Genomic DNA, 21,131 nt, shown 5'->3' on the forward strand with positions numbered 1-21,131 from the left:
TCCCTCTCTCTCTGCCTCTGCACCTCCCTGCCTCGTACTCTCGCTCAAAGTAAATAAACTTAAAAAAAAAAAAGATAGATGGGAAATACAAAATACACAGATTAAACAACATATTTATAAATAACATGTGGGTCAAAGAAGAAATAGGAGAAAATTTTAAATATTTTGAACCAAATGAAAATAAATATACAATTTATCAAAATTTGTGGGATACAGTGAAATGTATAGGATTGAATGCACATATTAGAAAAGAAGAAGGATTTAAAGCCAATAATCTAATTTTCCACCATAGGAAACTGGAAAAAAGAAGAGGAAACTAAACCCAAAACAGAAAAGAAGACATAATAAGAGAGCACAGCAGTACCTGGGTGGCTCAGTCAAACGTCCAACTTTTTTTTTTTTTTTTACTCTTAAAAAAAAAATGTTTATTTTTGAGAGAGCACAAGCGAGCATGCAGGAGTGAGGGAGGGACAGAGAGAGAGAGAGGGAGACAGAGGATCCAAAGCAGGCTCCACGCTGATAGCAGCGAGCCCAATATGGGGCTCAAACTCACAAACGGCGAGGCTATGACCTGAGCCAAAGTCAGACGGACACTCAACCAACTGAACACCCTGGTACCCCAAACATCCAACTCTTGATTTCAGCTCAGGTCATGATCTCACGATTCGTGGGAATGAGCTCCATCCACATCCCAGGGTCCATGCTGACAGCAAGGAGCCTGCTTCAGACTCTCTCCCTCTCCCTGCTCACTCGCTTTCTCTCTCTCTCTCAAAATAAATACATACTTAAAAAAGGGAATTAGAGCAGAAATTAATATTTTTGAAAAAAGAGAAAAATCAACAAAACCAAAAGCTAGGTCTTTGAAAAGACTGATAAAATTGATAAGCCTCTAGCCAAGCTAAGAAAAGAGGGAGAGAACACAAATTACTAATATCAGAAATGAAAGAGGGGACATCACTACAGATGCCACAGAAATTAAAAACATTAATAACAACAAAAAAAGCAATGCCACGAACAACTCCGTGCCCACAGATTTGATAACCTGGAAAAGGTGGACTAATTCCTTAAAAGACAGAATTTAGCAAACTCCACATTAGAAAGTGGACAATCTGAACAGGCCTGCATCTATTAAAGATATTAATAATCTTCCAAAACCGAAAGCACCAGGCCCAGAGGCATTCATTGGCGAATTCTACCAAATATTTAAGGAAAAAAATTGTACCAATCCTCTACAATCTCTTTCAAAACATAGCTTCTGTCCTCTATCCAGCACTACCCTACACCCAAACCAAAGACATCACAAAAAAAAAGTCTACAGACCAGTATCTTTCAGGAACAGAGATGTAAAAACCCTCAATATTAACAAATCGAGTCAAAAAAAGTATGAAAGGAATTATATACCATGACCAAGTGGGATTTATCCCGGGTTTACAACAAGGCAAGTTCCACATTCTAAAATCAGTTAACATAAGCCATCATATCAAGAGACTAAGAAAGAAAAATCACAGGATCATACTGACAGAAGCAGAAAAGCTATTTGCCAAAATCTAACAACCATTCATGATAAACTCTCTCAGTAAACTAGGAACAGAGTGGAACTTTCTGAACTTGATAAAGGTCTACAAAAAACCTACGGCTAATATCCTACACAATAATGAGAAACTGAAAGCTTTTCTGCTAAGATCAGGTATAGAGCAAGATGTCCCCTCTCACCATTCTTTTCAACATTGCCGTAGAAGTCCTTGGTAATGCAACAAGGCAAGAAAAGGCAATAAAAGGTATAAACATTGGGAAGGAAGACCGAAAACTGTCTTTGTTTGCAACTGACATGATCTATGTAGAAAATCTGAAAGAACTGACAAGAAACTTCCTGGAACTAATAAGTGATTATAGCAAGGCCGTAGGCAGCAAGGTTAATACATAAAAGTCAACTGCTCTCCTAGATACCAGCAATGAACAAATGAAATTTGCAATTAGAAACAATACTACTTATATTAACATCCCAGAAATGAAATACTTAGCGTAAATATAACAATATATACAAGCTCTATTTGGGGAAAACCACAGAACTATGATGGACAAAAATCAAACAACTAAATAAACAGAGGAACGTTCTGTGTTCATGGATAGAAAGACTCAGTATTTCAAGACGTCAGTTCTTGCCAACTTGATCAATGGTTTCAATGCAATCACAATCACAATGCCAGCAGCAAGGACAAACTAATTGCAAAGTTTATATGGAGAGAGATAAAAAGATGCAGACCAACCAACACGATATTTAAGAACAAAGTGGGAAGACAGACCTATCTGACCTCAAGACTTACTGCAAAGCCATAGCAGTCAAGACAGTAGGATGTTGGAAAGAGATTAAACACAGAGATCGATGGGACAAGACAGAAAGCCCAGGATTAGATCCCCATGAATACGGTCAACTCATCTCTGGCAAAAGAGCAAAGACGGCCCCTCCAACACATGGTGCTAGTTACTCGACACCCACGTGCCAAAAAATTAATCTAGACACAGACCTTACATCCTTCACAAAAACGGATCACAGACCTAACTGTAAAGCAACAGATTTGCTGGACTTTACTGAAATTTAAACCTTCCGCTCTGCAAAAGACAGTATCAAGAGAATCAGAAGCCACAGCCTGGGAAAAAGTATTTTCAGAAGATACATCCAAAAAAGGACCAAAATCTACAAGCAAGTCTTAAAACTCAACAGCAAGCAAACAAGCAACCTGCTCTCAAAGGAGCCGACGCATCTGGGCACGCCTCCCGGATTCTATGGGTTACAAGCCTTGACTCCTACATGGGAGCCGAGTACTCCAGGTGCCTCTGCTCCCCGCATGCTGCCTCGGCAGCTCTCAGGGCCCGGCTCTCCGTCAAGTCCACCTTCCACAAAGACCCCAACGAGTCCCGGCGGCAGGGGAGGGCCACAACCCGAACCACGCAGCCACGCGGCGCAGCACTCTTTCTATAACGCGTTAGTTTCATTGCCTCTTGCGCACTCTACAGAGCCACCCCCAAAACCAGGTGCCCTAAAAAAATACATCAACGCACAGAATCTCACAAGAAAATGGAGCTCGAACTACCCAACCAAATGCCTCCTCTTGGCAAATTCCTGGCGAACAGCTCGTCACACATGGCTGTGAGGACCCCCAGGGTCTTCCCTCTTCCAACCCAGATCCAATTCCATTCTCCTCACCTTTCCTCAAATGCCTCATCACCTGGTTCCTCTCCCCTAAGGCCCTCAGTTTCTGAACGTCCACTCAAAACGTGTCACTCAAAAGGACCACCTCCTCAGTGGCAGCCAGTCAACCGAAGGTACGCGATACCCGTTCTCGGACGCCACGTCCTGTCACCCAACCTTTAAGCACTGCCCTCTGGGCAGCCTGGCACATGCTGATGCCACCCAGGATTACAAGTTACTAAATCCCTCCTCTTCCACTAGCAAGGACAGCTGTTTTCAGTCAGCTCTCTTAATCCTGTATTTGCATGCAACCTACGAGGGACGCTTCTCCCACTTCAATTGCATCTTGCTGGACTTGGTCCACGAAGGTAATTTTGGATGCTGGATTCGTCAACCAATTTATTTGCTCTCCCTCCCGGCTTTGTATCACCCACAAATTTAGTAAGCGCATTTTCTTATCCAAATTCATGATAAAAGTACCAAACGAGCAAGGCTCAGAAGGAGCGTCTGGGCCCGCCACAGGTTCACGCAGTTGCTGGGCGCTGGGCGCTGACCTCAACTGGCACTCTGCTCTGCACGGCGGCAGCGGTGCCCTGGGGGCTGGCCACACTCCACCCTCCGTCCCTCCGTGCCAGCTGCCGGGGAGACCACGCCGCAAAACTGCGCATTAGAGAGGCCGAGTAAGAAGAAAAACACCATGCCTGCTGGCAACAAGCCAATTCCCTTTTGAGGAATCTTCCGATATAATTCTTTCAAAGCACAATCTGGGGAACAGGTTCAACAACTAAACCAGCATGGTCGCTTCTGATCCCACTCCAAGAAAAGTTACGCAGGAGAGCCCGAATGCTCCGGGAGCCTAAAGGTCGTCGTTACACGCCTCCCCGCGGCCAAGATGCTCCAGGCTAAGGGCCTCCTGTGCTTCCTGTCCACGAATCTGAAGGGTGTTCTGTCCTCTGGTGAGCCAGGCACGAAAGACTCAATTCCCCTTTTCTGGCAGCAGCCAAGTATCACTGTTTGCTAACCAAAACGGGAAAAATTTTCTATAAAAAGACTCCATATACCCCTTTAGAAAAATAAAGCCAACCAAAAAAGCCTGTTTATATCTGAATCCCCAACAGGCTCTTTTCAATTGCCGTCACTCCTAAATACGGAGTTTTAGAAAATTAACAAGTCCTACTCAGCCAGATCTATATGTGGCACAAAAATACATGTGTAATGTTGTGGGAGTGAGTGCCTTTAAGAGCACTGGAGCTACGTGCAGAATGGCATTCCAACAGGGCAAGGTGCCACTCGGCATCACCCGGGCCCCTCTGTGGGGACATTTACTGAAGATGTGAAAGCGTCGGCTAGCTCCACGGCTCAGCGCGCGGTGTTGAGCACCTGGTACGCAAATGCTTCCGTGAGCTCTCTGAAAGCTGACACCTGATGGAACCGTACACTACGGCCCCGTGCCAGCCGGCCCGGAGACATTTAGTGAGCAAAGGAACCACTTCTCTCTTCACCCCTGGGGGTCACACAGGAGGACCCAACAGGGAACTCAGTCCAGTGGTTCATCCTCAGAACAGAAAAGGTCCCCTCTCCAAGAATGGTTGCAACGCGGCCCGGGCAGGAAACAGGTACGAGAGCATTTCCCTTTTCATTTCAAACAACGTAGCTTTGGAATTCGGCCCCACTCTTCCAAGGATCAACTCGACCGATCAACAAATTTTGGGCTTATTAGTAAGTCTAACGGTCTTGAATCGCACTGCATGGAAAAATGAGTGGCAGTCTCCAGAACCCAGGCAGCCTATCAGGCTGCACCCTTGTTCTACTTCACTACAGCTGAGAACAAAACTACTATCTGTGGGGCGTCTATCCTCCACTAGGCGCGCTCCTCTTACAGGTTTTCATTCCTCACATCGACCAGATGAGCAGATGCTACCTTTTCTTAACTTTTTAAATGTCTGTTTATATTTGAGAGAGAGAGCGCGCGTGCATGCGCACGAGCACGCCCAGGGGAGGGGCAGAGAGGAAGGGAGACACACAACCCGAAGCGGGCTCCAGGCTCCGCGCTGTGAGCACAGAGCCCGACACGGGGCGCGAACCCACAAACCGTGAGATCGTGACCTGAGCCGAAGTCAGACACTTAACCGACCGAGCCACCCGGGAGACCCTGGCAGAGACTATCTTTAATCCCATTTTACAGATGAGAACATCGAGACCTGGAAGTCAGGAAACACACTAGGCTCGTGAGTGGCAGAGCCAGAACGAAAATGAGACAGTCGGGTCCCAGAACTCACGCCTGCAACCACGGATTCAGACGCTCAACTATCCTGAATGAAGCTGGAAGTCTGAGCACTACAGGAATCTTTGCACCAAAACCCGGCCACTTACCCTAATGACAGTTTTAAAGTCCCCCACCCTCTGCGTGTGTGTGTCACACTCCCTTCCTCCCCAAGCACGGTGAGAGTAGAGTGACGGTGAGTCAGCAGGAGAGGAGCAGGGGGTCGACCCACACTCTTGCTCCCGCTTCTCCAGGTACTGGCTCCACTCGCAGCTGTGGGGGAGGCCAGGGAGCCCCCAGACCACGAGCCCCACGGCTCACCACAGAAGCTGGAGGGCAGGACGCGCGTGTCCACCTTCACCTGCGTTTCACGTCCCCGAATTCACACTTTGAAGTTATGAGGCGTGGTCTGATTTCAGCTAACTCGTCACTGTCCTTCCAACAGGATCAGACAAATAATTCTGACCCCTCTGCTAATGATCCTTCCTCCCCGGGATGCTTGTTCTTCTTAGACACCGCGTGAACACACACACACTGAGTGTGTGGGCTTCACTGAGGGCCAAATGCCGGCTCCTTTCTCAAATCAAGAGAAAACGGTGCACGTACATGTGCACATACACGTTCTCTTACACGCTTCTGTGTATTTTTTCATTCAACCAGTTTTTATTGCCTCTCCTAACTGCTCTGATGCCTATAAAAATATATTAGTTGTACACGAACGTCCCTGGCAGCATTGCTCAGAGATGGAAAAGTGGAAACCCAAATATCCATCAGCGAATGGATGGATGAACCAAATATGACCCATCCGCAGTACGAGTATCTACTGATACAGAATGATCTTAAAGACTGTGTGAAGAGTCGGTGACAAGGGCGCAAAGGCCGCGGGCCTGTGGCTCTGACAGGGGCAGACGAGGCGGCCGGGGTGGAGGGAACGAAGCATCTTCTGGGGGGAGGTGGCAAGGCTCTAAATCGAGACAGCAGTGATGGCCGCACCGGTCTGTGAACACGCGGAAGGCCGGGGAACTTCACGCTGTGAGAGGGTGACTTCACGGTACTCGGGCGGCACCCGGAAAGGCAGAGTCTGTGAGCAGCCTGGCCTCCCTGTGCGTGGTCTTCGAGTCACAGGTAACTGGCTATGGCGGCACCAGATCCAGAAACAGACGGAGAAGGCGCCAAAATCTTTGTCCCCGTGCCCAACCGCGCCTCCCGGTGGTACGGAGGAAGGCAGCGGTGGCCTCTAGAAATGCTGCCTCTTGAGTGTGGCAGGCGGACCCGACCCGGTGTGGCAGGTGAAGGGACGAGAGCGCCCGAGGGCTCTGTGCAGTGGCCCCGGCCGTTCCTCTTCCCCCGGCCCCTGCTCTGCTCGCTCCCGCGGAGAAGCCCCTCAGCGCAGGGAGTGCCCACGGGAAACGGGGCGCCGGGACGAGGGGCAGGCTCAGGGCGCACCCCTCCCCCACGGCAGCCCCTGAGCCCCAGAACCTCCCCCGTCTCTCGGCCTGGCCGTGTGAGGTGTCCTCTGGCCGTCCCCGAATGCCCTGCCTGCTGACCCCCGCCGGTCTGGCGTCTCCACCACAGGGGTGGCCAATTTCCATCATGCTGACCCGAGGAGACCCTCATACGCACTGATCTCGGCAAACACCACGCACCAGCCGTGATGGGCTGTCTGCGCCCCTGCCCCCCATTCCTGTGTTGAACCCTGACCCCTGATGAGACAGATGGGAGCAGAGGCCTCTGGGAGGTGATGAGGGTTCGAGGAGGTGATGAGGGTTCGAGGAGGTCATGAGCGTGGGGCCCCACGATGGGAACCTCGTCCTTTGGAGAGGAGGAAGAGAACTCTCTCCACGAGCAAAGGCCACAGGAAGACACCACACGCAGGTGGCTGTCTGCAACCCAGGAAGCAGGCCGTCACCCGTCAGCGAACCTGCGGACTTCCAGCCTCCAGGGTGGTGAGGTCGGCCTCTGCAGGGAAAAACCCCGGTCCGTCGCCACTCGTGCCCGCCGCCTGAGCGGACCAGGGCGCTAACCGTCCGGTGGGTCGCGGTCTCTGGAGAACCTGCTCCGGCCAGTAACCCGACAGGCCTTCCACGATCCGGGGGGAGGAGGCGACGGCCCGATCGCGGCCCCTCCGCCTCTCCTCTGCCGTTAAACGCGACGCGGGCCCTGCGCCACGAGTGACCTGCCCTCAGTTTCACATAGTTGCACCCGCATGCGAACACATGCCAGCCCCCGTCCCTGCCCCTGGAGGAGATGCGGCTGGGGAAAGGGGAAAGACTGCGTTTTCTGGAAAAAACAAACCCAACGCTGTCAGAATCTATCGACCGAACCAGCAGCCCCCATCAAGGGAGAAAAACCCAGGGCAGCTGTGCTGGGGCCTCCCGGCGAAGACAGAGACCGAAGGAAATCTCAACAGGCGCGTGCAGGCTGGTCATCCGCGCACACGCGCAGCGTCACGGAGGCAGCCGGCCAGTGCCGGCTCTGCACTTCAGCCTTCCTGACGCAGCAACCCCGTGACCTCTCCTCTCGCTCTCAAACCGCTGTGATGTCAAGCCAGCATCGGTCGCCGCAACCCAGAACGTAAGTGGAGACGACAGAAGGCCGCTGAGGGTCCGTCTGGCGTCACACAGGCCCCAGAGGCCCCAGCGGAGACGGAGAACGCCCGGCCCCGGCCCCGGCGCGACAGCTGGAGCTCACCTGGGGGGCCACGGGCTGGGCCAGTCGGTACCAGCAGCACGCAGGACGGCTTGCCAGGGCGTGCCAGGGCTGAACGCACACACGCCTCACGGCCCCGTGGCCTCACTCCGCTTGGACGCACACTCGACAGGAGTGCGCACGCTCACCGGGAATGCTGACAGCGGCACCCCTGCCCTTGCAATAACCGTGGAACCGGTGACTCTGCGATGCCCGCCGCCGACCGGACGCGGGGTCCCATTTCCAGAACAGAGCACACAGCCCCAAGACAAATACACCATGACCACAGGCAACACAGACGAATCTCACAAAAACAGTGCTCAGTGCGAACGCTGAGGCAAGAGTCCATTTACGGGACGTTCAAAACAAACCTCATCTGCGCTCAGGGCGGGCACAGGGGAGTGACCGCAAGGGGTACACGGGGGCTGGAGGGACGGGGGGCACTCTCTTCTGCATCTGAGCGCACAGGTGCGTTTGCCTTTGTAAAATTCACTGAGCTGCACAGGACCACGTACATCCATCAGAGTTTACTTCTTAATAAAGCGATTTCACAGAAACCAAACTGGCATCTGGTCCCTTTTCGGCCATCAGCACCACGTGGAGAGGCCACCGTGCAGTAACTCTGGTGGCTGCAGAGGTGCTCCCCACCAGGCACGGCACCGGACAGGGCGCAGGCGCTGGGGACTGCATTTGGTACCTGTCACACCCACCCGGGCACTGCGACACTACTCGGGGCAGTGGCTGCACCCGCTCAGGTCACACAGCTCCGGGCGGCAGAACGAGGCATGCGGTGTGATGCGACTCAGGGCCCGTGCTCTTCTCTCCACGCTAAGCATCCAGGGCTGTGAAACAGGGACACACGCAGGCACAGGTGGATCAAGGCCCCCCTTCCGGTGACCTGACTTCAGATCTCAGAAGAGAGGCTCTTCCCTGGCTCCCCTCCGCAGGCCCTGACCTTTCCCGCTGGCGAGCTGAAGTCGTTTTCCCCTGACGGGCCCATGCATGCCAGGGTGGGTGGGACACACGTGCTGTGTTAGGAAATGAGAAGCGACCAGGCAGCGAGAGGGAATCCGTCCCGCCCTTCCACCAGAGAAATCGGTTTGGCAGCCAAGAGAGGGACTAAATCTACGTGCCGATTTAGTACAGCTGATGCTGGCCTTTACCAACGCGCAACCCTTCTCTCGAGGCCTCCCCCACTGTAAAACTACCCGCACGGCAGTGGGAAACGTTTACTGAAACATGAATGCACGGTGCCGGGCCAGTCCTGGAAGACTCAAGCTCACGGCGGACTCTGCCTGTTCCTCCTGAGCGATACGAACCCACAGCCCCGTGGGTTCTCCTGAGCTCGGAGACCTTCCCCAGAAACAGTACACTCAGTCTGCGTTTTGAATGCCTCTCCCTGCTTTTCTTATAGATCAGCAAGACAAGACCACGGAGGACAGGGGCCCTCTTCCAACGGCAGCCACTGTGCCAGGGCGTGGACCACACCCCTTCACAAGGAGCAGCAAGGAGCAGCGGCCGCAGCCTGAGCCCACGGATGGCAGGCTTGAGCCAGCGGTGCATGTGCCCTCTGGCACAGTCCTACTGGGCCCAGCCCCTCGGGCCAGCACAGCCCCACCAGGAAACAGGGTGGTGCTTTCGTTTTGCCACAATCAGTGAAATTACAAAAGCACAATCTACACGACCTTGCTTGTTAAGGGTCTAAGGAATCTAAAGGAGCTCTCTTGCTTACGAAAGGGCAGCAGGCATTCTCACATCAGTGAACAACGCTCAAGACTGGCACGAGACCGAGACCAGGGGACCAATAAGTGGGGCTCCTGCTGCTGTCAGGGTCACTGAGTGGGGTGGGTAGAGGTTAAATACAATGCAGATTCCTGAGCCCCGTTTTAAACCTGCTCTGAACCAGACTCGATGTCTGGGGTGAGGGCAGGGAGGCGTGTTTGTGAAGCTCCCGGGGTGCTCGCTGGTGCAGGAAAGCCCGAGAATCAAGAACAGAGGCGTTAGCTCTGGGCCGCGTCCCCAGGCTGCCAGGGCTCCCAGCCATGACGCCACCGACTCTTGCTGGGACCGCCTCAACCGTTCTCCGGGGAACCTCCCCGAGTGCCAGTAAGGACAGGAAACCGCCCCGCGGCAGCGGGAACTGCCGCCCCCGAGGGGGAGGACCGCCAGCAAATGGCCGGGGACGGGGACGGAGGGCCGGGTGGAGTCTCTGTGGGGCGACAGACGCCAGGTGAGGGGCGCAGAGACACCCGTGCCCTCTGACTCCGCAACCCTCCTTCCAGGCACCTCAACGTTACCGAAGGGTGAGAATTAAGCCTACCTGGAGAGAAGGACGACCTTCTGATCAGAAAGACAGGACCAGAGAGATGGCGAGCCTCCCGGAGTGCAGTCTACAAACGCAAGCAGTCCAACCAAAGTCCCACTGGGATGTTTAAAAACACAACCTGCAAATCGGATTCTGGAACTCACGTGAGGAAAACGCGCAAGAAATGCGTGAGGGGAGAAGACCCAGGCTGCCGGAGCGCAACGGAGGGGTGCTGAACAGGTGCGAGGGGCGGCGAGCCAGCACAGCACCCGGACCCCCGGCCGCGCGCACACAGCCCAGGCTTTCCTCTCAGGCACGTGCTGTTCTGCTTCGTGGGCTTTTCATGGATGTTTCCGTGTAAAACGAGAGGGAGCGTTTCTCCGGGCACGCTCCCATCAGTGCACTCAGGGCCGAAGCATGCGCACGTGTCCCGTGACAGCGGAGTGACGGTGCAGGCGACACCAGCTGCGGCTCGCCTTCTCCGGTCCTGGGCACGGTTTCCCATCATGCCGCTCGCCACTTTACAGGAAGTGCGGGCTGCCCTCGGGGCACCGCCTCCCACACAAAGAACTTCACGGGGTCACATGCGTCATGTCTCGCGGCTCCCAGTGCAGTGGGACACCCGTCTGCAGCGCACCGGCCCGAGAAAGGACCGCGCCTCCTCACTTTCCCCACTGGTCTCGGGACAACCCCGGGGGCAGGCGGGTTGGGTGGCGGGGCTGCACCCCGAGGGTCGAGGCACCAAGAGTTTCGGGAAGGCTGGGGCTCAGCGCCCGAGATGATTAAGGGTGGGAGACGACACGCCAGAGGCAGGGCAAACACGAGCAAAAACGTACTGGGACCTCATCAAGATAAAGAGCTCCTGCACGGTGAAGGAAACAACCAGCAAAACTAAAGGGCGACCGTCGGAATGGGAGAGGATGTTTGATACCTGATAAAGAGTTAGTGTCCAAAATCGATAAAGAACTTACTAAAGTCAACACCCCAAGAACAAATAATCCACGAGGAAATGGGCAGAAAACCTGAACAGACACTTCTCCAAAGAAGACATCCAGGTGGCTCACAGACACATGAGAAGATGCTCAGCATCACTCATCATGAGGGAAATGCAAATCAAAACCACACTGAGATACCACCTCACACCTGTCAGAATCGTGAAAACCAACCACTCAGGAAACGACAGATGTTGGTGCAGATGTGGAGAAAGGGGAACCCTCTTGCGTCGCTGGTGGGAATGCAAACTGGTGCAGCCGCTCTGGGCAACGGTATGGAAATTTCTCAAAAATTTAAAACTAGAACTACCCTACAACCCAGCAACTGCCCTACTAGGTATTTACCCAAAGGATACAAAAATGCAAATTCGAGGGGGCACATGCACCCTGATGTTTACAGCAGCATTGTCTACAATAGCCAAGATAGGAAAGAGCCCAATGCCCACTGACTGACAAACGGATAAAGAAGATGTGGTATATAGACAACGGAACATTATTCACAGACCAAAAAGAAGGAAATCTCGCCCTTTGCAACAACATGGATGGAGCCGGAGGATGTTATGCTAAGCGAAGTTACGTCAGCGAGAGAAAGATACCATACGTAGTTCACTCCTATGTGGAATTTAACAAAACACATGAACATACGGGACAGCAAGTATCAAGGCAAGCAAAGCACAAGAGACTCTGAACGATAAAGAACAAGCTGAGGGCTGATGGAGGGGGTGGGTGGGGGTGAGTGGGGGTGGAGGGCACGTGTCGCAATGAGCACTGGGTGGTGTATGTAAGTGATGAATTCTACTCCTGGAACCAATACTACACCATGTGTTAACTAAAATTTAAATAAAAATCTGAAAAAGAAACAACTGAAATGAGTACATGTCTCCGGAGCTCTGCCATCTAATCAAAAAAAGAGCAGGAGACAACAAAGATGAGCAAATGGACACCTGTCACCAGGTACTGTCTTGTGACACCACTTGGGACTTCCTGCTCCACCAGCAGGCTTAAGACAGAAGACACCTCCTAACGATAAACGCGCGAAGCACGAGAGCCCAGAAGCCCGCCGGTCATTGAAGTCTCCTCGCAAACAGAATCAGAGGCAGAGCCGGCGACAACCCTCCGCCTCGTGACTCCCAGGTCTGTGCCCACGGGCTGCACCTTCCAGTCAGAGGATGCTGGCACGTGGCCCAAGGACCGCTCACAGCGGCGCTCTGTCCCTCACCCACCGGAGCCGAGGTCCTCACCCAGAAGGAAGGCCGGAAAAGGGACAACTTAGACGCAAAGGAAAGTAAAGCCCACGCTCTTTTCCCGCCCCATCACTCCATCCAGACTAAAGCCCGGAAGCCTCGCCTCCACGGTTTCCCGCTAGTTCCGAACAGGCTCTACGACACACCGCGTACTTCGGCAAGCGTTCAAGCACCGAGGGACCGCTTTCACAGGGACCACTTCCAACACGGGACAGAGGCCGTGAATGCCGTGCACGCGTGCTGGGGTGACAGCGGGCCCCGGGCCGCATCAAGGCAACGGTGGCCACGGCAAGCCCCTCCGAGGGCACATCCCCTAGCGGCCCTACGTCCACAGTGCCCCCCTGCTTCCGTGTGACAGACACCCGCGGCACGTGCCACACAACCGGGAGAGTCTGAGGGCCACGGGGAGGTGTGCGCACCACCGAGCGGCTCGGGACGGCACCGCCGGCAGCACGGGCCCCGCTGAGCCGCGGCCAGAGAGCTGTGGGTGCCCGCGGAGCCCATCGCTGTCCCTCAGCCGGCCGTTAACTATGGACAAAAAGCTACTCAGACAGACAAAAATGCTAAGGAGATGTCTTGAATCAATTCGCCAGACACGGACAGGCAACAAATAACGAGTGGGTTTTTAAAAGTACACAAGGAAAGCGAGAGAGGCGACAAAGAGCGCGTGCTCTGGGCCTAAATACTTTGAAATGGAGGCTAAAAGACGAAGTTTCAACAAATACGTAACAAAATCCATTTTTCATACGAAAATGAACTTGGTGGGACTGCTGTGCCCACCAAGACCAGGATCCTTTCCCAAAGCCAGTAAGAGAAAGGGAAACGAAGTTGGTGGCGGGCCGCGTGCGCAGAGGCGCTCTAGTGATCACGTCTCCTGCAGCAGGGTCAGCGGGGCTTGCGGTCTATGCTTGAACCGGCACGGCGGCCTCCGCGGGGTCACCGCCCAGGCCCCACGCTGGTCGGAGCTGGCGGGAGCCGGCCCCGACAGCCCGGCACCGGCAGTCTCCTAGGAGGCTCATCATCACGTGAGTGAGCACAGCCTCCAGAGTGACAGACCCTCCCCTGGGCCGAGGACCCGAGAAGGGTGCGGCCCCACGCCTGAACCCTGCAATCCGGCGCCTGCCCCGGCCGCTGAGGAAGCTCCGGTCTGCTGCTCTGACAGCGGAGACGGAACCCCGCACCCGGGCTGTGCGCGGCCCCGGCAACTGGGCACGTGCACCCCCGAAGGATAAAGCCAACTAACACTACTTTCCACGCCGTTCTGCTCTCATTCTTGCGACGTGCAACTCCAGCTCTGACCGGCGGAGAACGTGCACTACGGCGTGACACTCGCGTCGTCATCGTCACCGACGAGGGCAGAGCCTGGTTTATTGAGAACATCAGGAAGGCTCTGCCCGCCTTCCTCTCCTCTTTCCAGCTCTGCTATGTCAACTTGACCCAGACAGAGCACGCCCTTGGGGGAAACAGCAGCAAGCCGAAACCCAGAGCTGCCTCCGACGGCCCAGGACGAGAGCTGCGCCCCAAATGACACAGGCAGGCGCCGCCGAGGCGGACGGGACGGCAAGCAGGGACGCGGCGCTGGCCCCCGCAACACCCTCAACAGAGTCCGGCGCCGGGCAGCTGCTGAGAAGGAGCGAGAGGAAAGACAAGCTCTGCCTTCACTTCGGTGACCGCGAGGCTAGTCTCCCAGGGCTCTGACAGCGTCACTGCGCACGCGGAACGCCGGCACAGGACAGCGGCCGAGGCCAGAGGTTGGGCCCATCACCCGGCACCTTACCTTACTTGCTCCCAAGTCTTGGTGGCCAAATGCAGGACCCAGAGATCCTTGTAGTGGTAGAACTGCTCTCCGTCGGGAGAGGCAAACTCCCCTCCGAAGATCCACAGCTGTCCCCCACCTTGGGGCACCACCACAGCCTGCGGGAAGAAGGCAGAGGTCAGGGCCGGCTCCGCGTCCGCGAGGTCCACCAGAGCAGTGCACCCGGCAGCCGCGGCCGGCGCCCGCACTCGGCCATCACCTTCCCCTGCGTCTGAGGGGGAAATTCCTCAAACCTCCTGCATCCGGCAAATAAGCTTCCACGGACTCCTGGGTTGCAAAATATATCTAGATGACCTCGCGTCTCGTTAAAATGGACAAAATTATGTCAGAAGCTTACGTCAGGTCTAACACAAACTGACAGAGGGCTTCCTTTTTATTAAATATTAACATATTTGTACGTATAAACGCCTGTCCTCGTTAATCCCTTCCCTGGCTATCTGGCACGCACGCCTGAAACTGCACTGACACACATGCGTATGTAACGTTTACACGCTCATCTTTAAAAGACGTAAGCACAGGGGCGCCTGGGTGGCTCAGTCGGTTAAGTGTCCGACTTCGGCTCAGGTCACGATCTTGTGGTTCACGAGTTCGAGCCCCGCGTCGGGCTCTACGCTGACAGCTTGGAGCCTGGAGCCTGCTTCCGATTCTGTGTCTCCCTCTCTCTCTGACCCTCCCCCATTCATGCTCTGTCTCTCTCGGTCTCAAAAATAAATAAACGTTAAAAAAAAAAATTTTTTTTTAAATGTTAAAAATAAAAGACGTAAGCACGATAGTAACGGCAAGCAAAAGCAGGGAAGTGCCCTTGGGCCGCACGCCCAGGAGCCCTGGCAAGCTCACGCCAGTGGGCGCAGGAGAGGAGGGAGCTGTGCCGACCAGGCACCTCCCAACGCGAAGCTTCTCAGGCCGACGTGAGCACACTTTGGAGTATTGCGGGGCCTAGCAGGGTAACCGAGCTCTCAGAACAACGGTCCACGGGGACATCTCGTGAACCAACGTGCCCACGTGAGGCGGAGGCGAGTGAGGACGGGAGCTCCGGGGCTCACATCACTATCCGAGGTTACTCACTAACTGAATGAAAATGAAGCAAGAGGGGCGCCTGGGGGGCTCGGTCGGTTAAGTGTCCGACTCTTGGTTTCGGCTCAGGTCACGATCTCAACGGTCCACGGGTTCGAGCCCCACGTCGTGAGATCTGCCAGCGCAGAGCCCACGTGGGAATCTTTGTCTCTCCCTCTCTCTGTCCCTTCCCCATTCGTGCCGTCTCTCTTTCAAGATAAGTAAATAAACTTAAAAAAAAGAAAAAAGAAAAAGAAAATGAAGCAACGATAGCCAGCACCCCAGAAACACAAGCACGGAAACACACGACTTTTCCAAGCCGTCCTGGGGCTCCTAAAGCGAGCACGTGGTAGAATTCCCCGTCACCACTGAGACCGATCTCCAGGGGGTGAGGACAATGCTCTGGACGCTAGACCGGGGATCGCCGTGCTAGACCCCCCACCAGAGGGGAAAAAGCAAGTCAGAGCACGTGATTAAAAAGGCCTTTCCCGAAAAGGCAAAGTACCGTGTGAGGAAACGGATTTCAGAAAGCCGAAACAGGAGAGAACGCTACTCCACATAAAAAGACCTTTACGGATGCAAACACAGGAGACGTGGTTTTGGAGGATTCTACAGGCAATTTCCAGACTATCTAGTCCAGGGCTCTGGAGCTTCGGGCTGGGTATTTTGGGGAAGCAGGAGAACTCTTCTCCAAACAGGACTGAAGGGCGACACACATCGAAGTGGAACCGCCGCCCAGAACTCCAGAGCCCGCCCACCTCGTCACCCTGAGGACACGCAGGCTCTGCGCCTGGACCCCACTGCAGAATGCCTGGCCCGGGATCTGGCTGAAGACCCGGGGCTCAGAGGACACACGGGAACCACGTGTGTGGTTCACGATCGCCTGAACCCACCCCCACCACAGCCACACACCTCACAGGCCGCCCGGCGGCTGCAAGTCCGCCTCCCGTGACATCCCGCTCCTTGACACGCACCCCCCGGCCGACGGCACCGTTTCGCGGACGGTCGCCATCTGGCCGGTGCTACGGCGACCCGTCAACCGCGTGTCTGAGGGGACAGACCCCACAGCCAAAACCTCCGCAAGCATCCCGCAAACCCGGGCTGCGGTGCTCACTCGGGCAACAGCCGGCACAGACCAGATGCCGCGCTGGCCCACCCAGGGATCACCAGCCACGGGTGCCAGGCAACGAAGCAGACAACACAGGCGTGTCCTTCACACCAGGGGGCGGGAGACGGGAACACGACAGGGGTCTTCTGGCCAGAGAGCTCAGAAGCGGTCACCTCAGCGGCAGGTAGGTGGGTGGGTGGGGTGGGGGCACACGGGCAGGCGCTTCCGGCCCTCACAAACCTCCATGAAAGAGTGCACGCTGGGTGGGTCGCACAGTTCTCAGGAAGCACTGTCCTCTGAGCGCCCCAGGGCTTCCGCTGCAGTGCGGGCTCTCGGCCCCGCCCGGCACTTAGGACACGGCAGGACGCGGCTCCGTCACCGATGCCACTCCTGCCTGGACCAGCTGGAGGGTCCCGGTGGCATATTAGGGCGGCACGGCCCTCTCCACCTCCCATTAGTAACCAGTTTTGAATGCACCGTCTCCGCACAGATCCTCCCCTCTCGGGACAGGTCAGTTTCCCGTCACTCTAAAACACCAGTCCGTCTACGGGAAACAAACTGATCATTTCACGGCATGAAAGCAGATGTGATGATTTTTGGAGTTTAGTGAGGTCAGGTGGTACAGTCAAGCTACGCAATACAATGGGGTCCTGAGATATCACGTTACAGAAGGCCAACGTACACACACACGCGCACGCGTGCGCCCACGTGCACTCGCACGGATTTGTGTATATTCCAGCTAATAAGAAATACCAACGTACAAGAAGAAGAACGACGTGTTTAGAGACGCAAATATATGAAATAGTTCTGGAAGAATGGACAATGGACTTACTTCCCTTTTTAATTCTTGTCTTTTTTTTGACAATGAATACTATTTACATAATCAGTTTTGGGAAGCTTTCTCTAAAAACTAAGTCATGAGGCGCCTGGGTAGCTCAGTCCATTGAGCGTCCGACTTCAGCTCAGGTCATGATCTCACAGTCTGTGAGTTCGAGCCCCGTGTCGGGCTCTGTGCTGACAGCTCAGAGCCTGGAGCCCACTCCAGATTCTGTGTCTCCCCCTCTCAATGCCCCTCCCCTGCTCATGCTCTGTCTCTCTGTCTCAAAAATAAAATAAAATAAAAAACATTAAAAGAATTTTTAAAAAATTAAAAAATATAAATAAAAAAATAAAAACGAAGTCACTCGGGAGCCTGGGTGGCTCCAACGTCGGAGTGTCCGACTTCGGCTCAGGTCATGATCTCGCGGTTTGTGAATTCGAGCCCCACGTCGGGCTCTGTGCTGACAGCTCTGAGCCTGGAGCTGCTTCGGACTCTGTGTCTCCCCCTCTCTCTGTCCCTCCCCCGCTCATGCATAAAAAAATTTTTAAAAAAGTCACTCCCCAGGAAGGAGACAACGACTGAGGAGGAGCTCACCATCCACACCCCACCCCCCACTCCACTGCAGCAGCAGGCCTGGCCCAGGGAGAACCCCTGCGACGGTAGGAAGGTGGGTCCACGGTCAGTGACCTTGAGCTTCATCTGACCTACTCCCCAGTGACTGTGAACGCCTAGAGAAAAGTTAACATACTAGTCAAGAGAAGGCTAACCCTAAGGAGACAGGCATAAAACCCGCACTTGTGAGCAGGAGGGAACCCCTGCCGCACTCTAGTCCTCCCTCTGCCAACACGGACAAAACCGGACAGGATCCGTGAAGCAACTACCATCGGACAACAGGAGGAGCACGGGTGGGGTGGGCCCTTCAATGCTGGAGGCGGTTCCTGCACCTGATGCAGAGAAAGGAGCCCAACGGAGCAGGTGGCCTTACCGAGCTGAGGTCGAGACAGAGGTCAGAGTTCAGGGACGCTGGCTGAGGACTGCTAGAATTTGCCAGGGCAGGATATGGAGAGCGCGCACCCTGGACGTCCATCCACGCAGGAGTCAGGAGTCCTGCCAGAGCCTTTCAGCACTCTGCTGCACAGGGGGCGGGGCCAGACCACGGGGGCGGGGTCAGCACCCACCAGGGCTAGGTTGCGCTGGTGCGGAGACCAGCAAGTTCCAACTGGACCGAGTGGAAGGTGTCACTGAACACCCAGGGCATTCAGTGGAGACCCCAGAAAGACCACACCCTAGAGCTAAGCCATCCCAAGGGAAAGCCTCAAAAGGATCCCAATGATCTGCAAGTGACTGAACCACCTGCAAGGACAAAACTCATCATTCACTGACAGAAGAGAACAAAATCCAACAACAGGCAGCATTCACAAATCTAGCCAGGTGCTGCTGACGGCCAGGAGCACCACCCGACCGGCACCTAACCGTACGTTGCTAGGGGGAAGATGTGCCCCATCAGAAGAAAGGTCGGCAGAAAGAGACCCAGAACTGAGATGAGAGAGCTAGCACATGAGGACTGGAGAAGAGTTATAAATACGCCCGAAGATTTAAAGGAAAATATGAATGTGATAACTAGACGGGAGAACAGCAATCAGACCTGAACAACTCAGTGTGTCAGAAACAGCACTGGTAAAACAAGAAGTAAACAGGTACACGGCACATCTACCCTAACGGGCAACAGAAACTTCCGAAATGAAGCCAAACACAAAGAAGACTGGAAGGAGGAGGAGGAGGAGGAAGAGGAGGAGGAGGAGGAGGAGGAGGAGAAAGAAGTAAAGACTCCTTGCCTGCTGGACGATATGAAACAGTCTAACATACACGTAACTGGATTCCCGAAAAATGAGCAGATGCCTCAAAATCAAACTGCTAAAACGCCAAAGGTAAACAGAAAATCATTTAAGCATCCTTACAGGGGAAAACAGACCCGTCACATATAGCAGAACAAAGATGAAAACGACCACTAACCTCTCGTTAGAGCAACGTAAGCCAGAAAACGGAACAGCTTTGAAGCGCTGTCAGTCTAGAACTGTGTATCTAGCAAAAATATCCTGTAAAATGAATGTAAAATGAAGACATTTTCACTTAGAAAAAAAGATGGAAAAAAGCTGATGCCAGCCGACCTACACTTCAAAAAACAGTAAACCAAGTTTTAGGCTGAAGGAGAACATTAGCGAGTGAAAACACAGAGGAACGAAGTGCCCCAGAAACAGTCAATTCGTACATCAACAGATCTTTTTCTCTCTCCTTTTAAGACTTCTTTACGTAATAGCTGCTTAAAGCAAAACCAATCACGTTGTATCGTGGGGACAACAGCACAAAGGACAGAAGGAAAAAATGTGGATGTTCTCCTGTACGGTTCTGACAGTTTATGAGCAGGGGCACAAGGTCGCTGGAAGGGAGACGATGTAAGTGCAACCCTAGAGCAACCATGGAAACAAGACAGAAAGAAAGAGCAACAAATAAGCCAACAGAGAAGATAAAAAAGGCATCTTAAAATACAATCAACCCAAGAGCAGCAGGAAAGAGAGAAAAAGGAATACAGAACAGATGGGACAAGTAGAAAACAGCAGCATCAAAGCCATCATTGACTGCCACATCGATAACCACATGAGATGTAACGGACAAATACACCAATTAGAAAGTAACAACCGCCTGGGCGCCTAACTCAGTCGGTTGAGCATCAGACTCCTGACCTCAACTCAGGTCACGATCTTACAGTTCATGGGAAGGAGCCCTGCATAGGGCTCTGTGCTGACAGCACAGAACCTGCTTGGGATGCTCTTTCTCCCTCTCTGCCCTTTCCCCAGCTCATGCTCTCTCTCTCTCTCTCACGAAATAAACATTTTAAAAAAGGAAAAAAATGTACGTTTAGACAATGTATAAATTGAGAAAAAAAGAAAATCAATGAACCCAACGTCAAGAAAACAGGAAAGACGATACAGATCTACTTGAACTAAACACAACTCCTGTATGGGATCTCGTGTTGAGATTTCTGAGTCACCAAGAACTTTTTCTACCTTCTTTTAAGAATGACTTCAAAGGGCGCCTGGGTGGCTCAGTCAGTTGAGCATCTGACTTTGGCTCAGGTCACGATCTCAAAGTTCATGGAATCGTGCCCCGTGTCGGGCTCTCTGCTGTCAGAGCAGAGCCTGCTTCGGATCCTGTGTGCCCCTCCTCCACTTGTGCACATGAGCTCCTTCTTTTCTCTCTCTCTCAAAAAAAATAAACAAATACAAGAATGATTTCAAAACTGCTAAATGAGAAGCACTAGGCAAATTACTTTCCTACCAACTTCAAACCAGGGCCATCTTTTAAAGATTGGAAGGCACTTTAACCACCAAACACAAGCCCAGTCATTCAATAAAATTAGGAAATTCAAGTCAAAGAAATCAAGCAAAGGGCAAGTCACAAGTGCACTGCTCACGGCAATGTCAGATACCACCCGGGGCTCTGTACCCAGGGCTCAGCACCTCGGATCCACGGCAACACAAACCAGTATCCCGGAGAGAAGCCTTGAAAATCTATCAGTTAAAGATAAATTATGATAAATCACATCTGCACTTCCTACTAAACTCCTTTTTTTAGGTTCTTAAGAAAATACAGA

At 53.4% G+C, this 21,131-nt stretch overlaps 1 protein-coding gene across 3 annotated transcripts in view; it reads right to left on the minus strand.

Annotated features, from left to right (window-relative positions):
- KLHDC4 (kelch domain containing 4) overlaps window positions 1-21,131 on the minus strand; it is a 55,335-nt gene that overhangs the window by 20,732 nt on the left and 13,472 nt on the right. Inside the window, exon 5 of one of the 3 annotated variants that reach the window (XM_042919748.1) lies at window positions 14,460-14,596. The exons of the other annotated variants lie outside the window; for them this stretch is intronic. Within the exon in view, the coding sequence (XP_042775682.1) occupies window positions 14,460-14,596 (137 nt within the window). The remainder of the gene's footprint in view (window positions 1-14,459; window positions 14,597-21,131) is intronic. 3 annotated transcript variants of the gene reach the window in all.

The sequence above is a fragment of the Panthera leo genome, chromosome E2 (assembly GCF_018350215.1).
Source record: "Panthera leo isolate Ple1 chromosome E2, P.leo_Ple1_pat1.1, whole genome shotgun sequence".
Lineage (NCBI taxonomy): Eukaryota > Metazoa > Chordata > Mammalia > Carnivora > Felidae > Panthera > Panthera leo.